This window comes from Vicugna pacos, chromosome 16, assembly GCF_048564905.1.
Source record: "Vicugna pacos chromosome 16, VicPac4, whole genome shotgun sequence".
Taxonomy (NCBI): Eukaryota; Metazoa; Chordata; class Mammalia; order Artiodactyla; family Camelidae; genus Vicugna; species Vicugna pacos.
In genome coordinates this window covers 47,797,028-47,823,076 of record NC_133002.1, presented here as the reverse complement: position 1 = coordinate 47,823,076, position 26,049 = coordinate 47,797,028, and the positions used below count along the sequence as shown (strand labels likewise).

Below are 26,049 nucleotides of genomic sequence, written 5' to 3'. Positions count from 1 at the left end.
CCTCCAGGAAAGCTCATGTAGGTGAACATTCCTGGAATGTCTGAATGTCCACCACCAGCTTTTATGTCCCCAGGGTAAGCCACAGCTGCCCCCTACCTCCCCAGAAGACCTTCCAAAACCAGCAGGCAGATCTGGCCCAGGTTCCTATGAAATCACTGCCTCTGTCCTTGGACCTGGCACATGCAAGATTCTGTGTGTACTTCCCAGGAGAGTGAAGTCTCTGTTTCCTCTAGTCCTGTGGGGCTCCTGGAGCTAAGCCCTGCTGGCTTTCAAACTAGATGTTCTGGAGTCTCCTCCTCCTAATGTCGGAACCCCAGGCTAGGGAGCCTGATGTGGGGCTCAGAACTCTCACTCCAGTGGGGGTATGGGGCCTGGTTTTATCATGAGCACACCCCCTCCTACTGTCTCGCTCTGGTTCCCTCTTTATGTTTCCAGTTGAAGATCTTTTTTGCTAGGTTCCAGTCTTATTTTTTCCAATGGTTATTTAGCAGTCGGTTGTGGTTTTGCAGTCATGAGGGGAAGTGAGCTCATGGTCCTATTCCTCCTCCATCTTAACCAGAATTTGGGATATTTTTATTCTTATATCATCTCAACAAACATTTATCAGCCCCAGACATGCCAGATGCTGCTAGCATTGGGAACGTGATAGTGACCAGACACAAGGCTCCTTTCCCTGCAGATGGGAAACAAAAAGGGACATGGCTAATAAGTCACAACTGTGATAAGTGTCATGAGGAGAAAGTACAGGACCCGGTGCTGTGAGAAGTGTATTCCAGGAGGACTTGACTGGGTGTTGAGGGACACACTTGGCATGTGGGAGGGCTGTGAGGTGGGCAGCAGGAAGTTTAAGGCTGGAAAAAATATTTTCAGGGAAAGAGTGGCCAAGAGGAGGCTGGCCAAGTGGGTAGGGGGTTGGATCCCCTCAGACACCATGGTGCTGACCAAGAGCATGGGCCTTGGAATTGTACCTCCCAGCTGTCGGACCTTAGGCAAAACACTTAACCACTCTCAGCTTCAGTGTCTTCTCTGTCAAATGGGCATCACAATAGCCCCTGCCCAACAGAGTGGAAGGGAGGATGACGTACAGAAATACGTATAAAGAAATACAAATAAATACATATTGCTATTGTAATAGCAACTCTCACAGGAACCAACTCTTCCCAAGACTCAACGGCCCCTCTCAGAGGTACCATCACTTTCTGGGCACCCTGGTTCTAACCTTTGAGGTCATTCCTGACTTGCTCTTGTCTGTTCTACTCACCCCACTGTTCTGAGCCCCACCAGTCCCCAGTCATCCCATTTCCCCTCACAGGTCAGCCCTTGCCTCTCCCTGCCTCCAGCTGCTCCCACATATCACCTCCAGAGACATGCTGCTTTTCACCTGTCAACTCTCCTACCCCTGCTGACACACGGGCCTTGGCCTTTCATTGCCTGCAGGTTAAAACCAAATGCCTTTGCTTGGCACTCAAGACTGTCTCTGAACCCAATTCTACACAGCCCTCTGACGTCAGTCTGCCACTTACGTCGAACTGTATTTCCTGAACACGCCTGCCTCTTGTGCTCTCCTCTTCCCTCTTCTGAGCCTTACAAGCTGTCCATTCCCAGTTCATTTCCCAACCTGCCTCCGCCGTGCTGAGTAGGAGTCTCACATACTGGCCGTTCCAGAAGTAGAAAACAAACAACTGGCTTTGGAGACAGACCTGACTTTGATTCCTGGCTTTGGCATTTAGAATCTGTGTGGATTTAAGTTGCTCACGTACTCAGTTTCCTGATATCTAAAGAAGGTATAATACTGACTTATGGGGCTTTTGAGGATTAAGTAAGATATGTCTTTATAGTACTTTAAATCCAACCATCTCCCATGCCTAAAAGACATATAAAGCTTTACTTCTTGCAGAACTCCCTTCCAAGCTCCAGACTTGCATACCAATAGATTCCAAGGCATTTCCACTTGAATGTCCCACAGGAACCCCAAATTTAACATGTCCAGAATGGAATCCCTTATCTTCCTTCTGAACCTCTTGCTTCAGAATTCCCTATGTGTGAAGATGGCACTGTTGGCCACTCAGTCCCCAACGAGGAGCCCAGGTGGCTTCCCAGACACCTCCCTTCCCTCACTGCTCAGGCCAGCCTGCCGTGTCCTGTCCCTGCCTCCTCCTACCTGTCTCCTAGAGTACCTTCCCTTCTCTGTGTCCCTCCCACAGCTCAGTCCACACCTTCCTCACTTTTTGTCTGTTTCCTGCAGCCTGGGTTTCCTGCTGCCCAGCTGGCCTTTCTGTGCAAAACAAATCCAGTGATTGGGTTATAGTTACAGCACCTGGGACTGGCTTTCTTGGGCCCTTGGGCATCGTGTGCCCTGGCCAATACCTCGTGGCTCTGCCCCTGCCTCACCTTTTCTTTTGCCAGCTCTTTCTTCATCAGCTCCCTCCTACACACCCATCAAAACTTAAGTGTTTTTCTTAGAGGAAGGCTTCCATGTGTCCCAGAGTGATTTAGCCATCCCTCATCCTTGCCCCCTCCCTGCACTCCACGCTTATCTTGTCGGACCTGTTAGGTTTATTAACTTTTAGACTCTTTCCCTTCCCAGCACCTACCACATAATGGGCATGAAATGAATGTGTGCTAAGTTGGTGTTAAGTAAACAGAGGTGTCCCTTAAACCATGTTAGTTCCTTTTTAACATCCACAAATGAGTCTCCAGTGTTACCTGTGAGTTCAGCGGGCCCCATGTGATCCCTCAACGGAATCAGCCCCGCCTTGCCTGCCCCACATCCCAAAGCCTACCATCCTTCAAGGTGCAGGTCAAATCCCGACTTGTCTGAATAGCTTCTTCAGTGACCCCAGCCCTCATTCCTTTCTCGGAATATGCTACAGGTGATTTGATTGCATGCTTTCTCAGTCCCATTTTTGTTACCTTAGTACATATTATGGTTATGAATACATTAGCATATTTCAGCTTGTTTATTCACACCATAACAGGGGCAGCAGACAGCAGAGTAGCAAGTGCAAAGTACGGCCGAGGAGCCAAAGAGAGAGGAGCTGAGGGGGCCTCAGAAAGGAGGGGGAGAAAAAGGGACTGGGGACTGGAGGAGCTGCAGGTAGTGTGGCAAGACCTGGGCCAGGACCTGTGGGGAGTGGGAGGACAGGAGGCCATGCTGAGGACAGACTGTAGCCTGAAAGTGGTGAGGGCCAATAAGGAGTTTGCTTTCACATAAGTCTACAGTGTTGTACTTGATCCAGAGCTGTGTGGTGCTGAGAGCTGAACTTGACCTTCTCCCCCCACCTTCCCCCACCACCAATACCACACCCCCCTCACTCCCCTGGGGCCGTGTTGAGCTGTGTCCTTCTGGCCCCTTTTCAATGGATTTACCTACCTATATATGTACATATACACATACATAGGATTTTTTAAACAAAAGCAACTCATTTCTGGGTTTTGTTGTTGTCTTTTTGGAACGTTTTGGAAAGCAACATCTCCTTCTTTGAATGCTTTTGTAGAAAGGTATTTCAGCATGCACTGTAGCTGATGTTTGCCATCACACACAGAGCTGTAGTGAGATTCAGCAGATGTGTGTGATTTTTCCTGGGGGTAGAGGAATGGCTGGGTCAGATTTGCATTTTAGAAAGGCAGGTCCGCCAGTGTGGGGAGAATGAATCAGGAGAACATGGAAACCACAGAAGCGTGCCGCAGGGTTACTGGGGCTGCTGAGCACAGAGGAAACAGGGAAGGTTGCCTGGGGAGGGAGAGTGAGGGGGACGCTGGTTGAGGGAGCTGGGGGTTGGGGAGGGTTTTCTTGTTTTACTTGTTGGGAAGATTTTTTTATTAAGCAGAGATCAGAATGTGTGTGTGGTAGAGGTAGAGAACTGATATGGGGGAGCAGTTGTTTTTTCTTTATGGAAATATCTTAATCTCTTTTCCGATGACGTAAACAGTGAAAAAAAATTTAAGTAATATAGATAAATTTAAAGTGTCCCTCCTACTCTCATTTTCCTTGGGTAATCATTGTTACTAGTTAGACTTAACCTTCTTTATTTCTTTTAAAAATGCCCACTTTAATTATTTTTCTGGTGGTTTAAAACAACACATTTATTCTCTTACAGCTCTGAGGGTTGGCAGTCAGAAGGCAATTTCACTATCAAGGTATCGGTAGGGCCACACTCCCTCCAGAGGCTCAGGGGAATCTGTTTCCTTGTCTTCTCCAGATTCTAGCACTGCATTTATTGCACCCCTGGGCCCGTGGCCCCTTCCTCCCGTCAAAGCTTTGCGCACAGCTTCCTGCTTCAGGCTTGCATGTTCATGTTTTTTTTTAAATTGAGGTGTAGTCAGTTTACAATGTTGTGTCAGTTTCTGGGGTACAGTATAATGTTTCCGTCATACAAATACACACATACATTCTTTTTCAGTATAGGTTACTACAAGATACTGAATATAGTTCCCTGTGCTGTACAGCAGAAACGTTGTTAATGCTGGAGAAGGTGTGGAGAAAAGGGAACCCTCCTACAGTGTTGGTGGGAATGTAGTTTGCTGCAGCCGTTATGGAAAACAGTATGGAGATTCCTCAAAAAACTAAAAATAAATGTACCATGTGATTCAGCAATCCCACTCCTGGGCATATATCCGGAGGGAACTCTAATTAAAAAAGATACATGCACCCCAGTGTTCATAGCAGCACTATATACAATAGCCACATATTCACTTTTACCACAAATAGGGCAATAGACATCGTATGTGCTCCCATAATCTGACTTTCTAACTTAATGTATCAGGGGTTTTTGCCGTACACAAAAATTGCACTGATAACTTTCAGATTGTTTCCACTGTTATAAACAGCACTTTAATGAGTGTTCTTGTCACATTATCTTCTGGCAGTAAATTCTTAGAAAGGGAGTTGGTGGACCGAAGGGGTTATCTTTGCAAGCTGTTGCCTGTTTGCCCCCCAGAAAGGTCCCAAGAATGTCTGTTTCTGGCCACAGGGCACAAGAGGGCCTGTGTACCACAGCCTTGACAGCCTAGGCATCGTCCCTCCACCTGGCCCCTGTCTTTGCCTTCTTTCCAGTTTCCATGGTGCCTAGAATGGCCTTGTCTTGCTTCTTCCCCACAGTGATCTTCCTGATGCCAAGTCGAGGGCCCTGGACAACATTGGCAGGGTTTTTGCCCGAGTTGGGAAATTCCAGCAAGCCATTGACACGTAAGTGACCTGGTACAGCTCCTTCCCCACCCTGGGGCCAGGACATCCCACCCTCCCACTGGACTCTCAGCCTGGGGCCTGGATGCCAAAGAGGCAGAGAATACTCCGGTTTGGCTCCTGGCTCTGCTGGGTGGCCATGGACCAGCCACTTCATAAACTCTGGGGCTCATCATTTAGAGTAACTAATAGAACAGAATCGGCATTTTCTCAAAATAACCCAGTGACAAGGGTCACCTGGGGCTCCTGCTGGGTGGATGAATTACGGAGCCTGGCTCCTGGAAATTCTCACTCTGCAGGTTTGGGTTGGAGCTCAGGAATCTGTTTTGTTTTGTTTTGTTTTAATTTTATTTAATTTTTTGTTGTTGTTGTTACTGAGGGGAGGCAATTAGGTCTACTTATTTATTTATCTTATGAGGAGGTACTGGGGATTGAACCCAGGACCACGTGCATGCTAAGCATGCGCTCTACCACTGAGCTATACCTTCCCCCTCAGGAATCTGTTTTTAACAGGTGCTCCAGGTGATCCTTACCTTTGGGCAAGTTCAGGAGTGGGTGGCCCATTGATTTTTGGGAACTCCTCTGAGGTTCTTCTGTGATTCTGTGCAGTCATGTCGGGTTACTGGGAATGGAGACTGAGCTCTCCGGGTGGCTTAACCTCTGGACTTTAAATAGCTAGCGCTGGGGCTGGTGACTTGCTCCAGAGTGATGATTCAGCCCCAGGGAAACTCTGGGGAGGGGTTGGTCTGGAGACTGGACTGCAATGGACACAGCCAGCTCCTTGGGCCCACTGGCTTAGCGCACAGAGAAATTGTTCTGCAGGCCTCGTTGCTTGATTGAAATAGACTTGTTCGCCACAACCTTCTGCTCCATGTCATTTGGCTTCCCAAATGGCTCCTGGTGTCTGTGTGCCAAAAGGCAGAGGAGTGTGGGAGTTCACCTACCCACTCGTATCTTCTTATAATAGAATGTATTACAGTAAACATGTGTTCCATGAAAAAAAAGTTAATCTGGAAAATACAGAAAAGTAGAAGAGTCTTCAGTCCCACCACCTAAACACAAATACTAATTCTAATCTCACTCTTATTTTCATTGGTTTTTTGTTTTATTATTCCAATCTTTCTTCGGTGTTGATGTTCTCTTATATGTGCTCAACAGTATTCTTGGTTTGTTTGTTTGCTTTGTGTAGGACTTTATACACCAGCATCTTAATTGAACTGCAGAATAATTATAAAAGTAGAAATAATTGGTATTTTCTCTATTTTGCAAATGAAGAAATTGAAACTCAGAATTGCTTAGCAATAATCTTAAAGGTTATTTTTATGTGATTTCAAATGCTGTTTTTAAAATTTTGATGTGTAGTTGATTTACAATGTTAGTTTCAGGTGTACAGCAAAGGGATTCAGTTAGACATATGCATACGTATTTTTTTTCAGATTCTTTTCCATTATATGTTATTACAAGAAATTGAATATAGTTCCTTGTGCTATAGAGTAGGTCCTTGTTGTTTTTCTATTTTATATATACAAATGTGTATCTATTAATCCCCAAACTCCTAATTTATCTCTCCCCTCCCCTATCTTTCCCCTTTGGCAACCATAGTTTGTTTTCTATGTCCATGAGTCTATTTCTGGTTTGTAAGTAAAAAGTATGTCATTTTTTTTAGATTCCACATATAAATGATTTCATATGCTATTTGCCTTTCTATATCTGACTTACTTCACTTAATTTGATCATCTGTAGGTCCATCCATGTTGCTGCAAATGACATGATTTCATTTTTTATGGCTGAGTAATATCCCATGGTATATTCAAGTGCTGTCTTATAAACATTATTTTCAACTGTTGTATCAAAGCCAGTCCCATAGATGTACCAGAATAGCTTTGGTTAATAGTTTAAAAATACATTAATGTGGGTTATCTCCACCCCTGAATCTGAAAGAACTGGTAGTTGGAGAACAGTTCTGATTCTGCACCCAGTAGGAAGCCAGGCCTCCTGTGGCCCAGGGCAGGGGCTGAGTGGAAGAAGCTGAGCCTGGTATGTCATGTCTTCAGGTGGGAAGAGAAGATCCCTCTGGCCAAAACCACCCTGGAGAAGACCTGGCTGTTCCATGAGATTGGCCGCTGCTACTTGGAGCTGGACCAGGCCTGGCAGGCCCAGAATTACGGCGAGAAGTCCCAGCAGTGTGCCGAGGAAGAAGGGGACATCGAGTGGCAGCTGAACGCCAGCATTCTGGTGGCACAGGCACAAGGTATGGGCTCAGTGAGTCCCACCCTACCTTCATCCTATGGGCTAAACTTACCTCCCAAGGTTTCCTTGCCCAGATGAATTCTGATTCTGAGAGGTTGGTTAAACCCCCACATTTTGACCAGTGCAAAATAGTTCCTACTTTAAGCTAAGCTAAGTTAGGGCTTGGGGGTCCCCAAGAGCTGCCCTGCCCTTGAGGATCTTGGCCACAGACCAGCACAGCATAGTGTTGTCATCAAAACATCTCCACCACTCTGGCCTTGGTACACTATGCGCATTCTGGCATTTCATCACTATGCCAGGCAATGATGTAGGCATTATTGTCCCCATTTTCTAGAAGGGCAAACTGAGGTTCTGAGTGATTCAGCACATTGCCCCAGGTCACCTGAGGGAACTTTTTAGAGTGATGGAAATGTTCTAAAACGGGGTTGTGGTGATCACTAAAATCACTGAACTGTATACCTACAAATGGGTGCCTTTTATACTGTGAATTACATCTCAATGAAGTTGTTAAAAAAAATAAAACAGCAAGGGGCAGTGGGTGAGGAGAAACAGATGGAACAGGATTGGTGATATTTTGGTAACTGTTGAAGCTGGGTGATGAGTAATGGGGTTTCTTGATACTGTTCTTTCTATTGTTCTGTGTATTTGAAATAGTCCATGATACAAAGTTAAGAAAGAAATGGCTCCAGGTCACAATAACAGGTAAGCAGTGGAGCTGGGATTAGAACCCAGATCTGTCTGACTCTGGAGCTTGGGCTTGGACTCACTGTACTAAGCTGCCCGCCGCAGGCATAGGCTGTCCCCAGCCAGGGAGGAAGTGTGACAGTTGCTCTAATCAGGGGCCTTACCATTTTTTTTTCATTTGGGGGGAGATAATTAGGTTTTGTTTATTTATTTAATGGAGGTACTAGGGACTGAACCCAGGACCTTGTGCATGCTAGGCACGCGCTCTACCACTGAGCTGTACCCATCATCCCTGCAGGGGCCTCACCATTCATTCACTTATTCACATCACAGATGCTTACTTGGCAGTTTCCGGGCACCAAGTTGGATGTACAGCAGGGAGCAAAACTGATAACTATTTCCTGCACTCACATCTGAGGGAGAACTTTGAAGCAGAAACTTTTACTTATTTTAAACACCTTTATTGTGGTATGTTTCCTGTACAGTAAAATACACATATTTCAGATATACAATTTGATGAATTTTGATAGGTGTATACACCCATGAAACCACCACCACAATCAAGATAGCTAACATTTCTTTCACTCCCCCAGAGGTGCAATTTTCAGATTCCTTATTTATCCTTTCTCACCCCCTTTAACCCCTGGTAACCATAAGTTTGTTCTCTGTGTCTGTGGGTCTGTTTCTGTTTTGTAGATAAGTTCATTTGCATCCTTTCTTTTTAGATTCCACATATAAGCAATATCATATGGCACTTTTCTTTCTTTCTGACTTACTTCACTTAGAATGATGATCTCCAGGTACATCTGTGTTGCTGCAAATGGCATTATTTTGTCCTTTTTTATGGCTGCGTAGCATTCCATTTTGTCTGAGTGTGTGTGTGTGTGTGTACACCAAATCTTCTTTATCTTGTCGTCTGTCCAGGGACATTTGGGTTGTTTACATGTCTTGGTTATTATAAATGGTGCTGCTGTGAACATTGGGGTGCATGTATGTTTTTTAATTATATTTTTCTCTGGATATATGCCCAGGAATGGGATTGCTGGATCATATGGTAAGTCTGTTTTTAGTTTTTTTAAGGAACCTCTGTACTGTTCTCCATAGTGGCTGCACCAATTTACATTCCCATCAACAGTGTAGGAGGGTTCCTTTTTCTCCACACCCTCTCCAGCATTTATTGTTTGTGGCTTTTTAATGATGGCTATTCTGACTGGTGTGAGGTGATATCTCATTGTAGTTTTGATTTGCATTTCTCTAACAATTAATGATGTTGAGCATCTTTTCATGTTCTTGTTGGCCATCTGGATGTTTTTTTGAGAGATGTCTATTTAAGTCTTTTGCCCATTTTTGATTGAATTACTTGGTTTTTTTATATTAAGGTGTGTGAGCTGTTTGTATATTTTGGAAATGAATCCCTTGTCGGTCGCATCATCTTCAAATATTTTCTCCCATTCTGTAGGTTGTTGTCTTGTTTTGATGATGGTATCCTTAGCTTTGCAAAAACTTTTAAGTTCAATTTTATCCCATTTGTTGATTTTTGCTTTCATTTCCATTACTCTAGGAGCTGGTTCAAAAAATATATTGCTGTGATTTATGTCCAAGAGTGTTCTGCCTATGTTTTCCTCTAGGAGTTTTATAGTATCTGGTTTTACATTAGGTCTTTCATCCATTTTGAGTTTATTTTTGTATATGGTGTTAGAGAATGTTCTAATTTCAGTCTTTAATAGGTAGCTGTCCAGTTTTCCCAGCACCACTTATTGAAGAGACTGTCTTCTCTCCATTGTATAATCTTGCCTCCTTTGTCATAGATTAATTGATCATACGTGCATGGGTTTATTTCTGGACTTTCTATCCTGTTGCATTGATCTATGTGTCTGTTTTTGTGCCAGTACCATATTGTTTTGATTACTGCAGCTTTGTAGTATAGTCTGAAGTCAGGGAGCACAATTCTCTTTGCTCTGTTCTTTTTTTTCAAGATTGTTTTGGCTATTCAGGGTCTTTTATGTTTCCCTACAAATTTTAACATTTTTTGTTCCAGCTCTGTGAAAAATGTCATTGGTAATTTGATAGGAATTGCATTGAGTCTGTATATTGCCTTAGGTAGTATGGCCATTTTAACAATATTGATTATTCCAATCTAAGAACATGGTATTTCTTTTCATTTGTTTATTCAATTTCTTTCATCAGTGTCTTACACTTTTCGGAGTGCAGGTCTTTTACCTCCTTGGGTAGGTTTATTTTTAGGTATTTTATTCTTTTTGGTGTGATGGTAAATTAGATTGTTTCCTTAATTTCTTCTTCTGCTATTTTGTTGTTAGTGTATAAAAATGCAACTTATTTCTGTGTATTAATTTTGTATCCTGCAACTTTACCAAATTCATTGATGAACTATAGTAGTTTTCTGGTAGCTTCTTTAGGGTTTTCTACGTATAGTATCATGTCATCTGCAAACAGTGACAATTTTACTTCTTCGCGTCCAATTTGGATTCCTTTTATTTCTTTCTTTGATTGCTATGGCCGGGACTTCCAAAGCTATATTGAAATAAAAGTGGCAAGAGTGGGCATCCTTGTCTTGTTCCTGATCTTACAGGAAATGCTTTCAGCTGAAGCAGAAACTTTCAGACTGTGAAGGGACTAGCTATTCCAAGAGCCGAAGGCAGAACTTTCCAACCAAAGGAGCCACGTTTAGGGAGGTGGGCAGGAGTCTGGCTGATTTAAGAAGCTGAAGGAGACCTGTGTGGGCTGGAGCTCCTGGGGGCAGGGAAGTCTGGAAGGAGAAGGCTACTGAGGAGCCAGGCCCACAGGGCCTCAGGGGCCTAGTTAGGAATCATAGATTCTTTCCCAAAAACCTACAGAAACCCCCTTGAAAGCTTCAAAGTGGGGAAGACGTGGTTACTGTAGCTTTTCCCAGAACTCTTTCCTATTCTTAGGAAGGTAATCCTAGAAGTTGAAGGGGAGACGTTTGGTACGTCTCAGCATTGATGTTGTCCTGAGCCTTCTCAGGCCCTGAGGGCCCCTAGAGAACCAGGCCATTCACTGCCCATCTCAGTTTTCCCACTCTAGGGTGGGAAAATCCAACGCGGCACTGGGGAACCACTTGCTTCTAGAGCCAGCACAGCTAAGCGGGCAGATCTTGGGCTCTGTGCCCTCCTAGCAAGTGCCACTCTGAGCCTCAGTTTCATCCTCTGTAAATAGGGAAGATTATAGTATGTCCCTAGAGGTTTGGTGTGAAGAAGGTAATACCCAAGTGTGTCAGCACTTAGAACAGGAACTAGTATATAGTGAGTGCTCCAGAAATGCTCATTTCTTCCTTCCTGCCCCCTCATCAACTTCCCAGAAGTGTTTCTAACAATGATGAGAAACAATTCCTTGGAAAAGCCAATTTATGGCTCAACAAAAATGTGGAAGTAAATGAGTGGATTTGTGGATGCAGAGGGAAGAAAGAAGAGGAAAGCAGCTCCCAGAAAGAAGATAACCTTGAGGTTATGGATTCAGTTAAAAACGAAAGGAATGATCTTTAACGTTTCCCTTGAATCAGTGTTATAACTTCTCTGCAGACCTGCAGTGTCAGAATGACACCGACTGACGTTTGTTCCAGGTGGTCTCTGAGTGAACACTGTGACTCTCCTTTTCAAATGTATATTTGAAAAAAAATGTATATTGATCTCATTTACTGTGACTCCACATACTTTCAGAACAGGTAGAATTACTTTTTGCATTTTTTGTATTTATTTTTATTGAGGTATAGTCAGTTATGTGTCAATTTCTCGTGTACAGCATAATGTTTCAGTCATACATATATATACATATGTTCGTTTTCATATTCTTTTTCATTGTGGGTCACTACAAGATACTGAATATAGTTCCCTTTGCTATATAGAAGAAATTTTTTTTTTTTAGCTTTTTGCAGTTTGTCTTACAGACACTTTCCCCAGGGATCCCAGAGCAGCTCTTGGGAGGGAGTGGATCTTGGGGTACTCAGTTGTAAGAGGGAGCAGCGGTGTGAGGAATGGGGTGTGTGGGGTTTCCAGCCCCTGGCAAGCAAGCACTTCCTCCTTCCTTCCTGAAATGTAGCTCTTTTCAAAGGCAGGCGGTCAGTCCATCAGGCCAGCATCCCTGGCCCAGCCCCAGCAGTAAACAGTCGGTTGGGTGAGTGAGCGCAGACTCTGTGTTCAGATTGTGCCAGTGTGGGCACTGATGTCCCAGCCGCTGGCCCACAGTCACATCCAGCCCTGCAATATTTTGTTTGGTCTCCATGGTATTCTTAAGAAATCTGAGTGAATACTTAAGAAATATGGATTTCCTCTTCTGGAGCAATCTAAAGATGGGGTGGGAGGGAGTTGCTCTCCTGCCCCGGAGACACATGATGTTGGCACAGGCCCCTCACCTAGACCCCCTTCCTTCCCTGACCCCTTTGCACCTGAAATCTAAGGCTCAGTTTCCCTGGTTCTGGTCCTTGGTGGAGAGACAGCCCAGGAATGTCTAGAAGTGGCGATGCTGGGCAGCCCAGTGATGCCACCCAAGGCCCAGGGATGCTCCGGAGGATCCCCTGGTACCTGCAGGGCGGCCCATCATGCAACACAGTGTTACAATCTACCTGTGCTGTGTCCCCCCCACTGCTCTTCAGTGAAGCTGAGAGACTTCGAGTCAGCCGTGAACAACTTCGAGAAGGCCCTGGAGAGAGCGAAGCTGGTTCATAACAACCAGGCGCAGCAGGCCATCATCAGTGTGAGCCTCCCCTCCCCTGCCCCACCCCCACCATCACCGCTCTGCTCAGCCATCTATGGGCGGGGTGGGGGCGGGGGCCTGGGCCCCTCAGCCAGGGGCTTTTATCACCTCCAGCCCCAGGGCACTGTCTAGGTTCGGCAGTGGCTTTCCAATGTTCGTTACTGCCAGCAGTTTATAGAGCAAACCAATACACGTATTTTTATTTAAAATAGACAAAAAATGTTTTACAAAGCATATTTACCTCTACGATGTACACCGATATTTCCTATTCTATTCTATCTTCTGTTTTATTTCATGCTGGCTGCGATCTCCTCAATTAATTTTAGGACTTAGAGTTTGAAAATTGCCAGCACCTCCTTAGGAGACAACAAGAAATCTGTGTAGTTGCCTCTTACTTGCCCAGAACTGGGTCAGTCAGCTGCTAGCCACCTGGGGTTAGAGTAAAAGGAATAGTGAAAGGCGTTAAAAGTAAGTAAAATATACAGGGCAGTTCCTCAGTCACCCTAGCCAAGGTTCAAGTGCTCAACAGCCATGTGTGGCCTCTGGGTACCACGTGGTGCAGATCCAGAGTCTTCTATCACTGTCCCAAAGGTGACGACTGTGGTCCTGGCTCTCAGGAAACCTGGTGTCAGCAGGAAGCTTAAAACACAAGCCCGTTGTTCACACCAGTGCTATGGGGACTAGGGGAGCCAGAGTGAGAGCCCCAGTGGGCAGCAGGGCAGGGCCGTTCTCATCCAGGAGGGTTTGAGGTCGCCTTGGAGGCTGGGCAGAGTTTTGAAAGTCGGAGGCAGAGACAAGTGCCTGTCAGGCCATATGGTCCCACAGTCCTAAGTGGCTTCTCATGGGACCAGGTCCCTGACATTTCATCCTCCTGGCTTATCATCTCCAGGCTGGAAGGTGTACAGGGCTCAGAGACACTGCACAAGAACATCTGGGCCCAGTGCTCCAGACCCAGCAGATGGTTCCCAAGGCCAGTGGTGCCCTGCCCCGTGCAAGTCGTGGGGAGGGCTGCTATGAAGAGGTCAGGGTTGCTCTCAGGATGCTCACGGGCTGAGTTCCAGATCCCCAGGGACCCTGCAGACACCCTGGCAGCCCCTCTGAAGGTGAGCCAGCCCCCAGCCCCATCCACACCTGTGGTGTGTGGCTGAGTCCCCTCCATGACTTGCTGCCTGGCTGAGGGCTTAGGGGCTTGCTTTGTCTCTTTACATTGGCTGAAGCCAAGAGGAGCTTTAGGTAGAAAGGTGGGAATCAGTAGACAGACACAAATCCCTATACCTGCCTGAACCCGAGGGAATGAGTTTGAGTTTCCCGCAGCTGTGTATCTCTCGTACCACTTAGTGTGTGAATTCCAAGTCCATAGTGTCAGTTAACCTCAGGGCAGGAGTCTTCGGAGGAGCCAGGAGAAAGTGGAGGGGCGAGCTGGGGGTGGGAGGCACAGAGCCTGGCCTCCTGGGGTTGGAGCTTGGGTAAGGAAAGGACAGGTATGGGTGTCACCCAGGGTTAAGCGAGTTCACTAGCTCCTCTGCCACCCACAGGCCTTGGACGATGCCAACAAGGGCATCAGCGAAGAGCTGAAGAAAACCGACTACAAGGAGATACTCAAATATAAGGAGAAAGGTGAGTTCCTGGAGCCCCGAAGATGGCAGCTTCACAATCTATCTTCTGCTCGCCTCCCGTCCGTCCTCGCAGCACTTTCCTTGGCTCCTCCCACCGAATGTTCTGATTACTGTGCCGCCAGCAGCTCCAGCCTTTCCCGCAGTCAGGAGAGAGAGGCCGTCCACCCCTGGTGGGGTCAGAACCCACGCAGCCTGCCCTGAGAGCCTCCTCCCATATTTCTTCAATCAGTTCGTCAGATACTTGTTGAGCGCTTGTCACGCGCCAGGAGTGTGTGAGCTCTGAGGGAGACAGAAACTTGGCTCCTGCCCTGGAGAAGTCCACAGCCCAGGGGGAAGGCCAGACAATTAGAGTTGCCAGGACCCGGGTCTCCTGCACCCGCGCCTGCTGAGCAGGGGGTGGCGCTCTGCCGCGAGAGCCCGCACGGGGCGTTCCCAGTTCTCTGGGGAGGTAGGGAACCCTTCAGAGAGGGACAGTCGTCTGCATTCGGCTCCAAAAGATGCCCAAGTGTTTCCCAGGTACGAGGTGGAAGGTGGAGGGCATTTCCGGCGAGGATTAGCAGGAGCAATGACGGAGGCAGTGTGACAGTAGCTTACCCGGGGAGGGGCACTTAACGGCTTGCCAGACACTGGGTTAAGCATCAGACAGGATGACCTCACTCAATCCTCACCACCGTCGGAGGTAGGTACTGTTTGGCAGGGGGGCCCTGAAGCCCTATTGATCTGCCCAGGTCACACAGACTGGAGCCACACCCTCCCAGGCTCCGGACAGCTGCTCTTTGGGGCAGCGGTGGGGAGCTTCCGGGCGGGGGCAGAGGGCCTGGAGATGGGCTAAGCCGCAGAGGCGGCTCTCTCACAGCTGTGCTCTTGCTGGCCAGTCTAGCCTTACCACCTTCTTTCTCCCAATGGATCCAAGGAGTAAAGAGGAGTTTGATCCTTCCCTGGCTCTAGGCTGTCTGGCTCCTGTGAAAGGAATGAGGAACAGGAAGTGGCTGAGATCCCGGGCCCCAGATGGGTGGGTGCGTCGAGGGAAACTGATCTCCATTCAGTGCTTCCTGTGTGCCATGCACTCTTCTAAGCTTTATAGGTACCGACTCATCTGATCCCTCCAAGAGCACTATGAAATAAGTATTATATGCTGGACTTTAAGGCAGTTGGAGGCAGAGGGGTTAAAGGCTCACTCACAGTGGTTTTCAGTCTCTGGAACTCATGCTTTCCCCCTGGTTCTACACTGTTTCTCTCTGCCCCCTCCGTGGGGGCCCTCACTCCAGCCATACCACAGTGAAGGGGAGCTAGGGCTGGGGCTCCGGGCTCCTGGGAGGACAGAACCTCTTCCAGGCACCAAGGCTGAAGCCTCTTGGATCCAGGCACAGCAGATGGAATCTGGGTGTGGGACTCCTGGGCTCCTCAGCAGCCAGGTGACAGCCCTTTTTTAAGTAGTTCCTACCTGTGTGGTGGCTGGATCCCCGCAGAGATCTGTCTCTGCCCCCACATGCCCTTGGAGCTGCTCTCGGAAGCCACAGGAGCAATAATGTGAAGTGACATAGCAGGGAAACGGGAAATGGCAGATGCTCCAAGCAGCCTCCCTCCCTTGGCTGTGCTGGGCACTTCCCTAGCCTGACAGCAGGTGGCAGCATTGCATGTGTCTTCACGGCCAAGTGGTGGCCTTTCCCTGCTCTGAACCCAGAGCCCTGGTACGGGTCTTAGAAACCAGGGCTTCCAGGAAGAGAACATGGGGGAGACCCAGGAGGGGATTGGTAACTTCTCTCTGTAGCTGGTAAAAATAAGGAGCAAGGATCCCTTGGGTTGTAAAATAGCTCTCCATCTGAACTTCCAGGTAACAAGTCTGCTCACGTTTTTACAGGGAAACTCCCAATAGATGATGAATGTGCTTCCCAGGGACAAGAAGAAATGCAGAATGAGGATGCTGGAGAAGAGAAACCCCTGTCCTTTCCCAGCACCTGTGCTAGTTCTTGTAGGGAAAAAGAAAGCATGTGGTCTGGGGGCTGACTGGGTTCAGATCCTGGCTCTGTCAGTTATTTACTTGCAGTGTGACCATTGTGTGTGATTTCTCTTTTAAGATTCTCAGATCCCTGGACTGCAAACTCAAATCAGTAACACTATGCAATTTTATGACGACTGAATGGTATAATCTATGCCACTCACACGGTGCTGGGAACAGGGCTGGCACTCACTAAATGATGATTCCCTTTCTCTTTTTGGAAAGGCGTGCTATCTCTTAGAAGCACAGGCCCCCACAGGCTGGGGTTCCCCAGGCCCAGAGACAAACTTTTACCTTTTTTCCCTCCTTTCTCTTGTTTTTCAGAAGATGCCACTGTGTTGGATAGTACAGCAGTGATGGCAAAGGAGAAAGAAACAACGAGGGTGAAAGACGAACCTGAAAAGGTGATGAAGCAGTGGGAAGCAGAGCAAATCGAGAGTGAGAAAGAGATCGAAGACGACTTGTCTAAGGAAACTCTGGGGATCACAGCTGGTAGACAAGAAGAAGATAGGCAGAGAGGAGAAACAGAAAAAGCCAGCTCCTTAAGGAGAACAGACGAGGCAATGATGGGGAGACATTCAGGAGACACTGCCAAAAGACAGCCTGGAGAAGTAGGTGTAAGATTGGGAGAAGCAGGCAAGAAACTATCAGAAGTGAGCAGAAGGGAATCAGGAGATATTTATAGGAGGCCTTCAGAACTGGACCAAAAGCCCTCAGAAGAATTAAGCACAAACGAATCAGAAGGACTAGAGAAGAGACTTTCAGAAACCGGCAGAAGAGTGTCAGAAGAACTTGGGAAAACAGAATCGGGAGAAATAGGAGAAATGGAAAAAACAGAAAATACTGAAAAAATGGAAAAAGATGAAAGGGAAGGTGAATGAAGCCATCATTACTAAGCATTAGGATCAGGGGGCTGGTGTTCACAGGGACCATGGAGAGATCTTATTAAACTGGAACTTCAAGCTGAGATTTGTCTCCAATAGGAAGAAATGTGGACTGGGCCCCACAGATCGATCTCCATCTCTATTACTGTTTTCCCTTTAAATATGTGTCTTTCAGTCTTACAAACCCTGAGTCTGTCATTTTGCCTCCTCACCCCCATCCATTCTTAGAAGAGGCTTAGAGAATGAATGAGCAGGCATGGGGTACCACTTTCCAAGCAGAACTCTGCCCTTACTCTGATTCGGTGAGAAACACGGAGACCCCCAAACAAAGCCTGACCTAGAGTGTGACCAAAGTGGTTCTCTCCCCCAGGCCTTGTCCAAGGTCCTCATGGAAGAAATGAGCATGGTGTTAAGAGGAAAGGGTTTGAGGAGACTGAAGAAACAGGTGAGCTCCAAAGAACCCAGAAAGCTTAAAGCGGGGAGGAAAGAGAAGGAAAGAAGCCTGGGAGTAGAGGTATGTGTGTCCAGCTGCTGGCCACTGGTTCGTCCGCTGAGTACCTGCTGTGTGCAGGGCACTATGGGACGCTGTCTGGAAGAAATAAAGATGGTTCGGCCTCAGCCATCACACAGTGAGAGAGACCTACTTGTAAACCCTTAAGCCTTGAAAGCAGAATGAAGTGTATGCGGTCCCTGGTGGAACTCTAGAAGCCCGGAAGGAGATGTCTGCCCCCAAGAACGGAGCAGCCGGGAGTAGGAGCTGCGGCTGGACACCCCTGCGCCACAGTGGAGCCGTACAGTCAAGTAAACCAGGCTCCCCAAGCTCGTTTCCCCCTTGGTATAAGGAGCACCTGCCTCAGGGATTGATGTGAGGATTATATGGGTGCTTAGCACAGCACCTGGTACACAGGAAGCTCCAGAAAATCCGCCCCAGCTTTTAGTGTCCTCACTGAGGAGGTGACTGAGTAGCTGCCTCAGTGGATGAGTTAGGATTTTACTACATTATTCATCCGCCCTTTGGCCATTGCCATCCTAGTCCCATCTCCATAATTCCTAGAAGGGTTGAGACTGGTGGGACAGAGGCTGACTTTAGGCTGGGACTGGGCTTGAACTAGAGGGAGGCAAATGAGGTATTTCTGATGCAACCTTTAACGAACGCAGGGCCAAAAACTCAGTAAGCAAGAGAAACAATATTTTAATGCGATATTGTAAAAAATAAAAAAATTAATGCAAAGACATGAGTAAAATATCAAAACTTAGATTTCAACTTTGCACTTGCATGCCTCTCGCCTCAACCTAGTCTCCGCGCAGGCCTGGGGAAGAGTGGCTGCCTTCCTCTTTAAGGCGTTCATTATTGACTCATAAAAGAAAAATGAAGCCGCACAAGCCCTCCTCTTCCTAACCTCCAGCCCTGGCCGTCGCACAGATGCTTCGAAAGACAGGCGGACGCACCTGCGGGAGGCGCGGCGGCTTCCTCCCCTCGCTGAGTCAGTTTCGGGTTTCGATTCGCCGCGCCTGCGCAGAGGGTACCCACCCGCCCGCCCGCGCGCGCGCTCCGCCCCCGGCCTATGTAAAGCGGCCCCGTGAGGGTTCGCGCCACCGCTAGGCTCCGTGTCCCTCCGCGCAGGCGGGCGGCCCCGGAGAGCTAGTGCTGCGAAGGCGGCGACGGCGGCGCCCCCTCCTCATCATGGTGAGCAGGCGCTGGAAGGCGGGAGGGGAGGTAGCGGACCGGGCCCCGGGTAGCACCTTAATAGAAAACGGCAGTACTGCGGGGTTTGGGGGGAGGAAGTGGCATGCAAATGAGGACCCGAGGGTCCGGAGTGGAGTTGGGGCTTTCTTGGCAGTCCGGCCCGGCCCTGAGGTAGGAGTAACGCGGGGAGAGTGGGGACGGCACTAGAGGAAGGGAACTGGGCTGCAGAAGCTGCTGTCTCGGGGCAGACCCCGGTAGCAAGTGGGTCGGGCACCGCACTATGGGCCCCGCGCTGGGCGAGCATTCGACGCCCTCCTCCTCCCAGGGCCTAGTCTGAGAAAACTACAGCTGTGCTCTCAGAGTGCTAGAGGGAGGTGGAGCTTCTCGGTTTAGAGAAGGCAGTTTACAGTAAAAACTGTTATTGCTTGTGGCTTTTAGCAGGCAGGAAGACAACTGGCTCAGAGAGGTGCTGCTGACACACAGCAAAGAGGTGGGCAGAGCTACAGTCTGGACGCAGGTGCCCTGTATCGCCCAGTCCTGGGGCAGGCACAAAGACCACGACTTTGTGGGGGGCCTGGGACAGAGGAGGAGGTGGCAGGCATGGTGAATGAGCCCTTTGTTTGGCGCTCTCCTGCCCTGCCCCCCACCAGCCCTTCTGTGGGACCATTGTCCCCCCATCCCAGACAAGAGAGTATTATCTGTTGCTGGCATTGTTGGGGAAAGGGAGGCTTTGGGTAACCCTTCTATACCCCCACCTTCCTCTGCACACTCAGAGCCAGGGCAGCTGTGGCTTTGCCCAGACACAGAGCCCCCCCCCCACCTCCAAAGGGATCATTCTTAATAGGTGACAGTAATATAAAGTTAGGGTCTGCCCCTAGGACTGCAGGCTTCAGGCCCTCCTCTGCCTCACTTCCAGCACAGTTTCCCTTTCAAGGGGGCAGTAGTGGGTGATCCTTGATGTTACAGCTCTCATTAGAGGAAAGAAAGCGTTTAGAGCAGCTCAGACCAGCATCCCTCTCCATCCTGCACAACTAGAAGCTGTCAGGTCACAAGGGCCAGGAGAGGAGGTCCAGCACTCCACAGCTTGGGAAGACACCCACAGCACTGGGGGTACCTGTAACTCAGAGCCAGGTGCCCCGAGCAGGGGTTCCTGGTTAGAACGAGGCCTGAGACAAGGGGGCAAGGCTGGCAGGGGGGCCCAGAGGGACCTGGCTGACATCTGTCTTCCCCTCCCCACACAGAATAGAGGCTTCTCCCGAAAGAGCCAAACGTTCCTGCCCAAGATCTTCTTCCGAAAAATGTCATCCTCAGGGGCCAAGGACAAGCCAGAGCTGCAGTTTCCCTTCCTGCAGGACGAGGAGACGGTGGCCACACTGCAGGAGTGCAAGACACTCTTCATCCTGCGTGGCCTGCCCGGGAGCGGCAAGTCCACGCTGGCCCGGGTCATCGTGGACAGGTACCGGGATGGCACCAAGATGGTGTCGGCCGACGCTTACAAGATCACTCCCGGCTCTCGGGCAGCCTTCTCTGAGGAGTACAAGCGGCTGGACGAGGACCTGGCTGCCTACTGCCGCCGAGACATCCGAGTCCTTGTGCTGGATGACACCAACCATGAGCGGGAGCGGCTGGAGCAGCTCTTTGAAATGGCTGACCAGTACCAGTACCAGGTGGTGCTGGTGGAGCCCAAGACAGCGTGGCGGCTGGACTGTGCCCAGCTCAAGGAGAAGAACCAGTGGCAGCTGTCGGCCGACGACCTGAAGAAGCTGAAGCCTGGGCTGGAGAAGGACTTCCTGCCACTCTACTTCGGCTGGTTCCTGACCAAGAAGAGTTCTGAGAGTCTCCGCAAAGCTGGCCAAACGTTCCTGGAAGAGCTGGGCAACCATAAGGCCTTCAAGAAGGAGCTACGACACTGTAGGTGGTGGGCTGGGGGCAGTTAGCCTTGTTCATAAGCTCCCCTTGCTGGGCATAGGGTGCTGCGTGCACAGGGCCATTGTTCTTAAGGCACTGAGGGGCGGGCAGGTGAGGCTCACCTGGTCCCTCCCAGCAGAGGCAGCCTTGGCTGGTGACGCTCAGTGGGAAATGGGAGAAGCGTTTGCCAGGCACCTTCCCTCTCACTGCACCCTTCATTCTGCCCTCCTCTCCCCACTGCCCTCTCCCAGCCTGGATCTAAACCACTGACCCCGTCTTAGCGGTGGGAAAAACAAATCACGTAGCATCATCACCATTTCATGGAACCTTGGAGGGAGAACCTGACCCAATATTTTCAAACTCATTTTTAGCAGCAGAAGTCATTTTCTAAAATAAAATGTGCTATGGCATCCTAAGCTGCAAAACAGTTATAACTAGGACTATTGTGACACCACTGGGGATGGTTCCCAGGCCTGGGGCTACCCAGCGCACCTCCTGTGGCATCCCACAGCTCCAGAGAACAGTCTTGCCGTCCAGCCCCTCGTTTTGCAGATGGAAGAATGCCCAGGAGGGGTGTGGGGTTTTCCCAAAGCCGTAGTGAGAGCCCTGGACTCTGTCACCTCTAGCAGGGGTTTCCCATGTTGGGCTGGACCAGAGTTCTTTCCTGGCAAGGGCAGCTTGCTCCAGTGAGAGGTTAGGTTTGGGGTAGGGAAGGACCCTGGTGACCCTCGTTCTCCAGTGGCCTGTTGGGGATGTTATCACTCACTAACCCATTCATTCCTTTAACCCATTCCTAGTTCCCCCTGATTTTAGACTGTCTTTATAGTTGTAATATCCCCATCTGTGTCTTTGTGTTGTTTGGAGGTAATTTGTGCCTATGTTAGAGAACTATTTTCTCAGCTCCTAAAACTGGGATCCAGAGAACCGTGGTGCCTGCCCGGGAGGCAGGTGTGAGCCTTCTACCTATCACAGAAGCACCCAAGGCAGGGCTCCTGGTTAGAGCTGGTTCTGCCCTGGAGAGTGACGGCCTCTTGAAGCTGCTTTTACCATTAAAAACTGGAACCTTTCTGCCCAGGATACAGCGAGAGAAATGTAATGGGCCATGAACAAGGGCTGCCTTCAGAGTAGAGGTCTCCCTCCCCTGTGGAGGGTGAGACATCCTCACAGGGACTCAACTCTGGGAGTAAACAGGAAAAACCCAGTGATTCTGAAGCTAGCCACAAGGCTTGGAGTGTGGAAATTGAAATTGCAGATACCCCAAGTCTGGTCGAAACTACCAGCCACCTAATATCATCCCATTATCTCCCAAGACCCTTCCTGCACCAGGCCCATCATGGCTTTCATTCACCAAGCCTGCAAGATACCTACGAATACAGTGACCAGGTAGCTTCTTGTCCAAGTGGCCTAAGCGAAATGGGGCATGATGAATAGTTTACCCGGGTGGTCCTGGGAAAACTGGGGTGTGTGGTCACCCTACTTGTTTGATTGACAGATAAGGGTCAATCACTTGCCCCAGGTCACATGGCTTGGAAGTGGGCTGGATGTTAATTATGCTCTTTCTGGCTCCTTCCATTTTACCACATAGTTCCCCACTTCTTTCTACCCCATTTTCATTTCCTGCTTCTCCTTTTTTCGGATGTGTAGCTGGTGAAGTACAGATTTCCTTGGCTTATACTGCCTACTCCTGTGTTAAAAGTGCCTTAGTTTTCAGGTCTGGGGAAGAGATGTAAAAATCTGCAGAACATAAAGCAGGGAATTTAAACAAACACCTTTTTATAGCTCCACAGTTGCCATTAGTTTGACCAACGAATGAATGGTAGTGGGTTCCTCAATTGTAGTGGATTGCAAATGTATGCTTGGTGTCCACTTTTTTCCTCTGGATCTCCAGTGGTCTTGGTGATAGATGTTGCAATGTCCTCTTCTGCCCTGACTGCCCTACTCTCTCTCCCTGCAGTTGTCTCTGGAGATGAGCCCAGGGAGAAGATTGAACTCGTCACCTACTTTGGGAAGAGACCCCCGGGTGTGCTGCACTGCACAACCAAGTTCTGTGACTACGGGAAGGCTGCTGGGGCAGACGAGTACGCCCAGCAGGATGTGAGTGCTCCCAAGGGACACCTGACTGAGGTGGGGCGAGGACGGGGTCTTCTGGAGATGGTACCGGCAGAAACCAGACAGCCTCAGGAAAAACAGCATCTTCTGGCCAGCTCATGCCTCTGCAGGCTTAGTGGTACAGACCTCAGCTGCCCTCTCCGGGCCGCCTGGCAGTGCCGCCAGCCTTCAGTCATCACCAGGCCCCGCCCACCAATGCCTTTTCCTTCTGCAGATTTGTGGAGAATGTTGGTGGGCAGCAGCTTCTACTCTGGTTTCTCTAAGCCTGTTCCAAAGGCTAGGAGTTCCTTGCTCCAGGGGGGCCTGGTGATCTGAGGACCCTCTTCCCAGTCTGAGGCCTTGGCCTTGGCCCTGGAGTGGGAAATGTCGAGGGACAAGGGAGGCTTATTGGCTTTGAAGGTCCCAGATCTTCCCCTGCCACACAGCCCTTGTCTTTTCATAGCCTCTGACATGGGATCATTAACCACCAGGCCTGGTGCCCCGGTGGGCCTGGCTGACTCCAGCCTCCTTCAGGTCACCTTCTTAGCACTGTCCCTGACCCTACATCTCCCCTACTTCTGTGCCTACGTTAATGCAGCCGTTTTACTTGCTTGTTCACTGGTCTCCTTTCACGTGAAAGGAAGCTCCCAGAGGGCAGCAGTTTTTACCAGCAGTATCCCTAGCACCCGCCACAGCTGCCTGAATGAATACACTACACTGACGCTTCGCTTTCACTACCAGCTCTAACCACACATCACTTAGCAATAGTTATTAAGCACCTGTTATGCGCTAGGCAGTCTGTGTTGGGACAAGGAGTTGTGAATAAAATAGCTTTTGCTTTTATGAGCTTTTATGGTTAGACGGGAGAGATGGGCTTTCTCAGAGAATCGGGTATGATGTAAGCCAAAGTGTATGGAGCAGATTTGGATCAAAGGCATTTATCTCTGACCTCAACCACCCTCCAGGATATTGCCTGGATACCAAGGTGGCTTTTACCAGGTGAGCCGAGTAGCAATGACAAAACAGCACTTGCCAGGCACCTGTCGCTTTTCTAAACTGTTCTGCTGGGCCCTCCTTTAGCCCTTGCGCTGAGGTAAGTTCTGGTATCAGCCCCATCTTCCAGGTGAATCAGCCCTGCAGCTAGTGGGTGGGGAGCCCGGTCCTGAGCTCAGGAAGCCTGGCATCTCACTCCTGCTCTGTCTGGTCTCTTTGGCATCTTCACTTTTTCAAGTAGCCTGGTCAGTGTCAGTGGAAGGATGTCCTCCAAGCACCCGCCCATGGGTTGTGCAAGTTTGCAAGCTCTGCCTGGTGGCAGTTGCTGTCCCTCTCAACATTGCCACCTCTAGCTGAGTCCTCTCGTCCTCTCTCTGTAGGTGGTGAAGAAGTCTTATAGCAAGGCCTTCACATTGACCATCTCCGCCCTTTTCGTGACACCCAAGACGACAGGAGCCCGAGTGGAGCTGAGCGAGCAGGAGCTGGCCTTGTGGCCAAACGACGTGGACAAGCTGTCCCCTTCTGACAGCCTGCCGCGGGGCAGCCGTGCGCACATCACCCTGGGCTGCTCAGGTGACGTGGAGGCTGTGCAGACGGGCATTGACCTGCTAGAGATTGTGCGGCAGGAGAAGGGGGGCAACCGTGGTGAGGAGGTGGGTGAGCTAAGCCGGGGCAAGCTCTACTCCTTGGGCAGCGGGCGCTGGCTGCTGAGCCTGGCCAAAAAGATGGAGGTCAGGGCCATCTTCACTGGATACTACGGGAAGGGCAAGGCTGTACCCACACGCGGTGGCCGCAAGGGTGGCGCCTTTCAGTCCTGCACCATCATCTGAGTGTCTGGGTAGCTGAGTGCCTCTCACTTTTTATAAGGGAAGGGGGAGGAAAGGGAAGCACCCCTCTGCTTGATCTTTGTTTCATGATTTTTTTTTTTACTCAAAGTTAACCTTCCTGTAACTTTTTAAAAACTTGTAAAATAACTGCTCCTCTTTCCCTACTCATGTTCTTCCCCTCTTAATGCTCAAGCTTGCAACACAAGGGGGTGGTAGGTGCCCTTCAGGAACCAGGACCAAAGCTGACGAGGCTGGGCCTGGACCAGGGCCACGACCCTGAGCCCCACTTCCATTACTACTCCCCCAGGTCCAACGCCCTGCGCAGAGCTGACTAGTGCAGGGAGACACCTCAGTACTGCGTGTTACGCACAGGGTGGTCACCATGGCCATGGAAGACTAGTGATGCATTTGAGAGGGGAGGATCCCTGGGCTTAGAGCCCATTTCCTAAATCTGTGTAGCCCCAGGAAGCCTACAGCTGTTTACCAGGGTACAAAAGGGGTTTACCTCTCACCTTTGGTCCTAAGTGCCTGTCCCCACCTCCTCACACTGTAACTAGATAACAGTTTGATAACTAGGGAGGAAAACAATAAGCAGCAGCCACATCCCAGGCTGGCTACAGGTCTCACCCCAGGAAGGGCCTGGGCTGCCATCCTTGCAGCGGTGCGGCTCTGCTGTGTGGATGGGGAGATCAAGGCCAGAGACAGTGTCTCGCTGTCTGCCCAGCCCCTCTTGCCTCCTTGGTGCCGCTAGAGGACTCTGCCTCTGCTAAAGGGGGCTGGTAGGTACTAAGAGTCAATGCAGTAGACCCTGGCTGTTATGGGCCAAGCCCCACCCGGTGCCTCTGGGAAGGGTTTTTAACATTGCTACATGTGCTGTGGTTCCTGGGGTGCCCTCCACTGCCCTCTGCTCAGTAACAGGGCCTTGCTAATCGGGTTGTCACTTGACAGAAGTGCCTGGGATTTAAGTCACTATCCTGGCTTTGCCCAACCTCGGCAACTTGTAAGACTGATAATGAAATAAATCATGTTAATCCTAGCTGTGTGCAGTCTCTCTCACCCTTCTGTGCCCAGCTCAGTCTTCCCTGGGGCGAGGGCAGGGTGCATTAGGACTGCCTTTGTCCCCCAGCTTGGGGCCATCGGTCCTGTCTCCCCTCTGCGGGCTGGGCACAGCTGTGGCGAGGCTGGGCAGCTGAACAGTGT

General features: G+C 49.4%; 2 protein-coding genes across 2 annotated transcripts in view; both read left to right on the top strand.

The window, feature by feature from the left end:
- Window positions 1–17,530, top strand: part of ODAD4 (outer dynein arm docking complex subunit 4) — a 28,973-nt gene extending 11,443 nt beyond the window's left edge. Inside the window, exons 8-12 of the mRNA XM_006199251.4 lie at window positions 5,102–5,188; window positions 7,240–7,436; window positions 12,747–12,847; window positions 14,383–14,464; window positions 16,787–17,530. Of these exons, the coding sequence (XP_006199313.2) occupies window positions 5,102–5,188; window positions 7,240–7,436; window positions 12,747–12,847; window positions 14,383–14,464; window positions 16,787–17,343 (1,024 nt within the window). The 3' untranslated portion in view covers window positions 17,344–17,530. The remainder of the gene's footprint in view (window positions 1–5,101; window positions 5,189–7,239; window positions 7,437–12,746; window positions 12,848–14,382; window positions 14,465–16,786) is intronic.
- A 1,344-nt stretch (window positions 17,531–18,874) lies between these two features.
- On the top strand, window positions 18,875–25,885 carry CNP (2'',3''-cyclic nucleotide 3'' phosphodiesterase). Its single transcript, XM_006199250.4, has 4 exons — window positions 18,875–19,033; window positions 20,275–20,944; window positions 22,896–23,035; window positions 24,403–25,885. The coding sequence occupies exons 1-4, from the start codon at window positions 19,031–19,033 to the stop codon at window positions 24,850–24,852; spliced, it is 1,263 nt and encodes a 420-aa protein (XP_006199312.2). The 5' UTR covers window positions 18,875–19,030; the 3' UTR covers window positions 24,853–25,885.
- Window positions 25,886–26,049: the final 164 nt, after the last annotated feature.

Bases quoted from the DNA above. Each gene is read 5' to 3' on its own strand.
- CNP (XM_006199250.4), top strand. The intron at 20,945-22,895 runs GTAGGTGGTGGG...CTCTCCCTGCAG, and splicing joins CAAGAAGGAGCTACGACACT to TTGTCTCTGGAGATGAGCCC. The intron at 23,036-24,402 runs GTGAGTGCTCCC...CTCTCTCTGTAG, and splicing joins ACGAGTACGCCCAGCAGGAT to GTGGTGAAGAAGTCTTATAG.